Source organism: Perognathus longimembris, chromosome 1 (genome assembly GCF_023159225.1).
Source record: "Perognathus longimembris pacificus isolate PPM17 chromosome 1, ASM2315922v1, whole genome shotgun sequence".
NCBI lineage: Eukaryota > Metazoa > Chordata > Mammalia > Rodentia > Heteromyidae > Perognathus > Perognathus longimembris.
The window spans coordinates 76,221,310-76,229,261 of record NC_063161.1 but is presented as its reverse complement, the minus strand read 5'-3'; the positions used below and the strand labels follow the sequence as shown (position 1 = coordinate 76,229,261).

At 55.6% G+C, this 7,952-nt stretch overlaps 1 protein-coding gene across 2 annotated transcripts; it reads right to left on the bottom strand.

Annotated features, from left to right (window-relative positions):
* Window positions 1-474: 474 nt before the first annotated feature.
* On the bottom strand, window positions 475-4,024 carry Actb (actin beta). Of its 2 annotated transcripts, none has more exons than XM_048329926.1 (6): window positions 3,919-4,024; window positions 2,897-3,025; window positions 2,545-2,784; window positions 1,648-2,086; window positions 1,369-1,550; window positions 475-1,256 (listed from the first exon to the last, which is right to left on the bottom strand). In XM_048329926.1, the coding sequence occupies exons 2-6, from the start codon at window positions 3,017-3,019 to the stop codon at window positions 1,113-1,115; spliced, it is 1,128 nt and encodes a 375-aa protein (XP_048185883.1). In that variant the 5' UTR covers window positions 3,020-3,025; window positions 3,919-4,024; the 3' UTR covers window positions 475-1,112. The 2 variants fall into 2 exon arrangements, with proteins under 2 accessions (XP_048185883.1, XP_048185891.1); XM_048329934.1 differs by having other exon boundaries at window positions 2,897-3,030; window positions 3,919-3,976.
* Window positions 4,025-7,952: the final 3,928 nt, after the last annotated feature.

The window sequence follows — 7,952 nt, the reverse complement described above, 5'->3', positions numbered from 1 at the left end:
GCTGCTGGCTACAGCTTATACACATCTGACTTACAGTCCACATCTCCCACGTCACATAAGGCCACCCATGTGGTGACTGAGCCCTTTCCCTGCTGCAAACAGCCATGCTAGAACACAGCAACTGTCAGCTACCTGGTAAGGTACGTAACCTATTTCCCTTTTCCTCCTTTAGTGTCCTCCCGGACACTTAAAAGGTAGCCATCCTCCAGTATACAAAGGCTTCGATTTGCTCATTTCTCACACAAAAAGGAAAATCATCTCTGGGGCCCTTGGTGTATGTACCCTCCTTACCCTTTCTTAGTGTTAAGTGTAGTAGAGCCCCACTACGGGGTTCTGTGTCACCCACCTACTCCCTACCATGCCTCTCCGCCACACCTCACACCCAGCCAAGTGCCAAAGCCAGCTCCCCGGAGGACTTCCCACTGTATAAAACCCAGATTCCCCTCCCCCAGCCAAGCCACAAAACCACAGCTGTTTTCAAGATGTGCACTTTTATTGAACTGGTCTCAAGTCAGTGTACAGGGGGAGTCCTGGCCACTTTCACACCTCAACCAACTCCCAGGGAGATTTTAAAAGCCTTCGTTCATACATCTCATGTTGGGGAGGGGGGGACAAAAAGGGAGGGTCACCATGGCTGACCATTCAAAAGAAAACAAAATTAAAAAAAGTATTAAGGCGATTAAAAAAATGTCGCATTACACCATGTACACGAAAGCAATGTTGTCTCTCCCCTGAATAGACTGGGCGAGGGAGGGCTGACAGATCACCCTCCTTCCCAGGAAGGAGGCTGGGGTGGCTTTTTGGGAGAGCGAGGGACTTCCTGTAACAATGCAATCTCACAATATTTGGAATGACTATTAAAAAAAAAAAAGACAATGTACAATCAAAGTCCTGGCCACATTGTAGAACTTTGGGGGTTGCTTGCTCCTGCTCCTGCTGCCACCTTCACCGTTCCAGTTTTTAAATCCTGAGTCAAAAGCGCCAAAAGAAACAAAAAAAAAGATTTAAAAAAATAAAAAAAAAATGAAGCCATGCCAATCTCATCTCGTTTTCTGCGCAGTTAGGTATTTTTTTGTCAAGAGAGGGTGTATCGCAGCTAGGTAACAGTCCGCCTAGAAGCACTTGCGGTGCACGATGGAGGGGCCGGACTCATCGTATTCCTGCTTGCTAATCCACATCTGCTGGAAGGTGGACAGGGAGGCCAGGATGGAGCCACCGATCCACACAGAGTACTTGCGCTCAGGGGGAGCAATGATCTGCAGGGAGAAAGCAAAAAAGGGACAGTTATAACTACTCTTGTGGACAGGCTGACATGGTGGGGCACACAATAGGACTACTAGGTCCCATCTCTGGTTGGCTGTCACCCACCTTGATCTTCATCGTGCTGGGTGCCAGGGCTGTGATCTCCTTCTGCATCCTGTCTGCGATGCCAGGGTACATGGTGGTGCCACCAGAGAGCACTGTGTTGGCATACAGATCCTTGCGGATGTCCACATCACACTTCATGATGGAGTTGAAGGTAGTTTCGTGGATGCCACAGGATTCCATGCCTGAGAGGGAAGAGAAGTCATACTCAGCCTCCACAGTGGACCACCCAAGGATCGTTGCTGGGTGAAAAGGGTAAACTAGGATACAGCGTGGACTTACCCAGGAAGGAGGGCTGGAAAAGAGCCTCAGGGCAACGGAAGCGCTCGTTGCCAATGGTGATCACCTGCCCATCAGGCAGCTCATAGCTCTTCTCCAGGGAGGAGGAGGAGGCAGCGGTGGCCATCTCCTGCTCGAAATCCAGGGCAACATAGCACAGCTTCTCCTTGATGTCACGCACGATTTCCCGCTCGGCTGTGGTGGTGAAACTGTAGCCTCTCTCGGTCAGGATCTTCATGAGGTAGTCTGTCAGGTCCCGGCCAGCCAGGTCCAGACGCAGGATGGCATGGGGGAGGGCATACCCCTCGTAGATGGGCACTGTGTGGGTGACCCCATCACCGGAGTCCATGACAATGCCAGTGGTACGGCCAGAGGCATACAGGGACAGCACAGCCTGGATGGCCACGTACATGGCTGGGGTGTTGAAGGTCTCGAACATGATCTGTGAGGAAAGAGATGGGCCTTGTGAGGCTCTGCAAGCCACCACAGGTGGCCAGGCGAGCTTGAAGACATGCAGTGTGCAAAAAAAAAAAAGTAAACCACAACTAAGGAAGTGCTGGGGGAGGCTCAGGATAGGGTTCTATTCAGGCCTACTGTGCGCCTACTGAATACACATTCCAAGGCCACCAGCCTTATTAGCTTTTTCACACGAGCCCGGTTAGTACCTAATACCACCTAGTGTGCTCCTTTTAAACACCTAATTGAAAAAGGCAAACGCAGAGAAAAGAGCTCATCTGGAAAAAGCAAATAGAACCTGCAAAGTCCCAAAGGAGGCTCAGGGCAGAGAAGAAAAGACCTATGGAGAATGGCAGAAGAAAGGTCACATGAGAAAAGGGCGTGGCACAGAGGGGCAGAACAAGATGGAAGTGAGCTTGGGAGAAAAAGGTAGCTGGGTCTGACCTGGGTCATCTTCTCACGATTGGCCTTGGGGTTCAGGGGGGCCTCGGTCAGCAACACGGGGTGCTCCTCGGGGGCCACACGCAGCTCGTTGTAGAAAGTATGGTGCCAGATCTTCTCCATGTCGTCCCAGTTGGTGACAATGCCGTGCTCGATGGGGTACTTCAGGGTCAGGATGCCTCTCTTGCTCTGGGCTTCGTCGCCCACGTAGGAATCCTTCTGACCCATGCCCACCATCACACCCTGTGGAGTGGGGATATATCTTCAGCAAAGGGGTATCCCTGGATGAAGACCCTTGTCCTTAAGCCCCGAAGCCCCCACCCGCAGGAGGGTCCACCCGCCGATGGTCGCCTACCTGGTGCCTTGGGCGTCCTACGATGGAGGGAAAGACCGCCCGGGGGGCATCGTCGCCCGCGAAGCCGGCTTTGCACATGCCGGAGCCATTGTCCACAACGAGCGCAGCAATATCATCGTCCATGGTGAGGTGAGCTGCGGGACAGAGAGGCGCCGTGACCGGGGGTCCCGGGCGCGGTCGCCCCCGCCCAGCCCACTTCCGGTGCGCCGCGGGCTCGGACCGCCAGGGGGCGCTGGCGCGCGCCCGGCTCGGGGACAAAGGAAGCTGGGCCAGGCGCGTTATTACCATAAAAGGCAATCGCTGGTCGGAGGCGGCTCCGTGGCGCGCGGCAGGAAGCCAGGCCCCCGCCCCCTCCCCACCGAGCGCCGGCCCCGCCCCCGCTCCGTTCAAACTCCGCCGGGTGAGCGGGCGGGCGCGCGCGGCAGCCACACCCAGCGGCGGGGAGCGCGCGCATGCGCCTGAGCGCCACGGTGACCCCACCCCTTCCGGGAGCTAGCCCCACCCTTGCCCAGCCCTGAGACATGGTCTTCCCTAGGTCCCTGTACGCACGCGCAATGGCGCTGTGTACTGTAGTGCGCAAGCGCAGTGGCGTCCCTGCCCCCACCCGGCCCGACCGGCCTCGCCGCGCCCGCAGCCAATTCGGACAAAGACCCGCCAGGCGATCTGGTGTCACTACAGCTCCCAGACCCCCAGCACCGGGCCGCCCCGGGAGGGGAAAGCATGCACTGAACCACCCGCATTGCCGAGCGACTCTTTCCAAAAGCACAAACACCCTGTCCCTAAGTGTCCACTCCGTGGCCCCATCAAGACTGCCACCCCAGATCGGCACCGGGCCCGGAATAGTCCCCAGGCGTCCACACCGGGGCCCGGAATCGGTCCCCGGGCGTCCACACCGGAGAGCCAGGGCCGGTCCCCAGGCGTCCGCTCCTCAGCTCGTCTCCCCCCTCCCCGTGGGTCCCCCCCCACGCTGGGCACTCTCGATGCGGCCGCCGCCCTTCGGGCCGGGCCGGGCCGGGCCTTACCTGAGTGTCGGTGCGGACGGCGGCAGAGTAGAGAGTCGGCGCTCGCGGCTGGACGCTTCTGGACAGTGGCAGCGTCTCGCGCCGCCGGGTTTTATAGCGCGGCGCCGCGGCCGCTCGAGCCATAAAAGGCAACTTTCGGAACGGCGCTTGCTGATTGGCCGCGCGCCGCTCACTCACCGGCCTCGCCGCGCAGTGCAGCATTTTTTTACCCCCTCTCCCCTCCTTTTGCAAAAAAAAAAAAAAAAAAAAGGAGAGCGAAAACGAGATTGAGGAAGAGGAGGAAGAAGAGTTTTGGCCACCCTTGGGTGCTGGCCCCCATGGGCCCTAGGCTGCGCGCACGGCCCCCGTCCTGCCGCCCCGAGCCCCATGGTGCCCAGCACGGACAGGCTTGGACTTGGCCTACTCTCGTGCCCCCCCCCCACCCCAGCACGGGGCCCCTCGGGGTGTCGGTGCCGCACGACCAAGGTGTACAGTCAGGTGGGCGAGGGTCAGCATGGGTGCTGGTTTCCTGGTTGACCTCAGCTCCTGACTAAGGCGCATGTGGGCCCCGAGTGGTCAGGGCATCCTTGCCCCCTTTGCCAACTGTAACCTAGTGATCCAGAAAGCCTGAGCTGGAGGGAGGGTGGGGGGGGCTCCATGCTGGCGCCCATTTGGTTAAGTGTGAGATCTGGTGGGAGCCATCTACTCAGATCTGGAGGAGTCGGTAGGGTGTGGTTGGTGGAGCCAGGGGACTTTGATTGGGACCAGTTATCAGAATTACTTAAGTAGTAGTCTGGGGACAGGGCAGGTTCCAGGGGTCGAGAAGCTACAAATACCCTGAAAAGTCCCCAGGCCACCCCTGCCCCTGCAGGCTCAAGAAGAGACCTTGCTCTAGGAAGAAACTTAGGGAACTAGGGACTGCTGCCTGGTCACACCCAGCCAAGGCCGGGCCTGGGCCGTTAGCCGGTTTCCTTGGTAGCTGCCAGCCCCTGCTGCACTGGGACTGGCTGAACACAGCTCTGGGCCTGAGCCCACCACCATCCATTGTCTCTTTTATGGGGTACCACAGCTGAGCTTCTCCCCGGCCATCTGGAGGTGTGAGACTCAGAGGACAATGTACAGGAGCAGAGTTGGGGGTGGGGAACTGTTGAACCATCCAGAGAAGACCCTCTCTGTGACATTTTTTCAAGTCCTGGATTTGCTGACCAAACATCACACAAAACCTAGAGGGGCTTGGATTGTTTTGTGCCAGAAGTTGGAGGCCTGGCACAAGAAGCTAAATCCACAATTGGCAATAAGGTGTCAAGGGACAGCAGAGAGACAGCAGAGATGAAAAGAAGCTAGGGTCTAGCCTGAAGAAACCTGATGAGGAAGTGGGCACCAGGTGAGCCCTTGGCCTGCTCAGGGCTTTGCCACAGGCAGGTGCTCCGAGGAGCTCAGGAGCTCATGCATTGAAACCAGCAAGGGGCCAGTCCATATATGGACTCAGAACAGTGGCTAGGAAAGAGACTGGGCCAGCTCCCTGTTCAGGGCTAATGTCAGGGCTTTGAACATTACAGAGGCCACAGCTGAGTGGGAAGTGACACCCTCCCCGCCCCCCCCCCCCCCCCCACACACACACCCCTAGAACACAGTGGAGGCCTTGGTGACTAGCGTTCCCACAGAGCTGGAGAGATTTGACAAAGCTTCCCCAGTCACCACCCTGGGCCCTGGCAAACTTTCCCAGCCAGTTTACTCCCTGCCTCCGGGGGACGGGACTTCCCTGGCTCTAGCCTTGTATCTCTCCCTTTGTGGGCGTCTTGCCAACTGCCAATTGTAGGACCTGCCAATCCTGCAATTCACTACTGAAGTAGAGGTGCCCCCCTACTCCTGCCTATAACCTGTTGATGAGGGCTGCCTGAGACTGTTCATGAGCCCCCACCTCCACTCCATAATGGGGTGTCTTGGGGGAGTATGCAACCCACCAGGTAGGATGGGGTGGGAGGCTTCAGGCACTTTACATGGGAATAGGAACAGACCTGATCCCCAAGCTGGACCTGTGCTTCGACTTTTCTTCCTCTCAGAGGCCAGCCAAGGAGCAGGAGCTCCAGCCCCACCCGGCCTCTGGCTAGGACAATTTTGACCAAGTCTACTGGCTTATGACTTCCTCATTTGCAATAGCTGTTGGCTGGTGGTGCTCTCCTATGCATCCTCCAAGGCCCATTTCAAAAAGTCCACATTGGGGAGCCACTTAGCATTTGTAACATAAACAGTGCCTTCTTTCATATTTCAGAGAGCAAGGCATATCATTTTTTGTTTTGTTGGTGGGGGGGAAGGGAAGTGTGCTGGGGCTTGAACTCAGGCCCGGGTGCTTTTTCACTTAAGACTGGTACTACAGGGCTTGAGCCACACCTCCTCTTTGGCTTTTTAGTGGAGATAAGTCTCTCTTGGACTTTCCTGCTATGTGAAGCCGCAAGCCTCAGATCTCAACCTCCGGAGTCACAGAGTAAAGTTCTTTGAGGGTATCCATACCTTGCTACCTACCTCATACCCCAGCCCCTCCCTACGCTCAGCTTTGTGAGATTGTTAGATAAATAAATTACTCCACTGGGGTGCTCAGCCTGCAGAAAAGACCCCAAGACAAATGTCAGATTGGAGGTTGGGGGGGCACTCTAGGAGGGGGTACTATTGAATCTAGAGTTGAACAGAGAAGCCAAAGAGAGAAAGCAGAGGGCTGGGGGGTGGGGGACAAGGAAAAGAGGAAGTGGAGGAAGGGGGAGGTGAGGGAGAGGAAGTGAACTGGCTCTTCCTTGCTCGGGAACTTTGCCCTTGCAAGGAGTTTTCATAGTTGTGGCCAGGGGCAGGAACAGGGTCCAGCCAGGCTCAGCTTAGCTCAGCCAATGAGGCTCTGCCAGCCCCTGCACTTTCTTTTCTCTCTCTTTTTTTTTTTTTCACCCCAAGTCTTGCTCCAGCTGGCCATCCTCCTCCCCTTTACCCCCCTGCAGGGCCTCAGGGCCAGGGAACTTTAACTGTGTACACTCTGCTCTCTTGAATCACACCAGCTACCTTGCCTGGGGCATCTGTCCAGGGAGGCGGGGCCCAAGCTCCATTTTTTTTTTTTTTTTTTTTTTTAAGGAGAAAGAGAAACTGCAGCAAAGACTTGAGTTTATCCCTCTCCCCAAGTTTCATGCATACAGCTGGTACTCCAAGAGGGGGCTCACAAAGTAAATAAGGGAGGGCCTATAACATTCCAGAACATTCCATACACCATCCTTTTTTTCTTTTTAACATTTGAGGAAACTTGTGATGAGGCTGATTAAAAGAAAAAGAAAAAGAAAAAGAAAAAACAGAGCTTGAAGTCCAGTGGGAAGGGCTCTGTGCTCCATGCCACCTCCCAGGGGCAGGAGCTTGGCCTCAGCCTGGCGGGGGAGGGGAGTGGCCCTCCCTAGTAAAGTGACTTCTGGAATGTCCCCAGGGATTTGGCCCAAGAGCTGCTTCAAAGTAAGAATTCCTGGCCCCACCTCACTCCTTACCAGCAAGAACAGCCCCTCCACACCGGAGCCCCACAGCACACAATTGATGCGTGGTGTTGGTAGTTGAGCTGATTTTAAATTCCTAGCTGAGCTTTAGACCTGGGGGTCCCAGGGGTGGGGGCTGCGCCTGGAGTTCCTCCGGTCTCCTCCTGAGTTATTCATCCTTGAGGGCCAGTTTCAGGCTGCCCTTCTCAAGACCCCTGAGGTGACAAGTGGCCCAGCCAGGATCATTCTGCAAAGGGCTAGGGGCGTAGGCCACAGCTAAACCTGAAGGGCCTTTTCTTCAGAGTAGCTCCTGGATCACACAATACCTGCATCCAACTGGCCAGTAGCAACCAGCCAGGCATGCTTTCCTCAGTTTTCCAGGAACTGTTTTAAGCAATGGGAGTAAAACAAAGACAATTGATGAGACTGACTTCAAATGATAAAACCAGAGAACTTGCTGGGCCAGAAAGGAAAGCAATTTTTTTTTAAATTAAAAAAAAGACTTTGTGGGCTGGGAATATGGCCTAGTGGCAAAGTGCTCGCCTCATATACATGAAG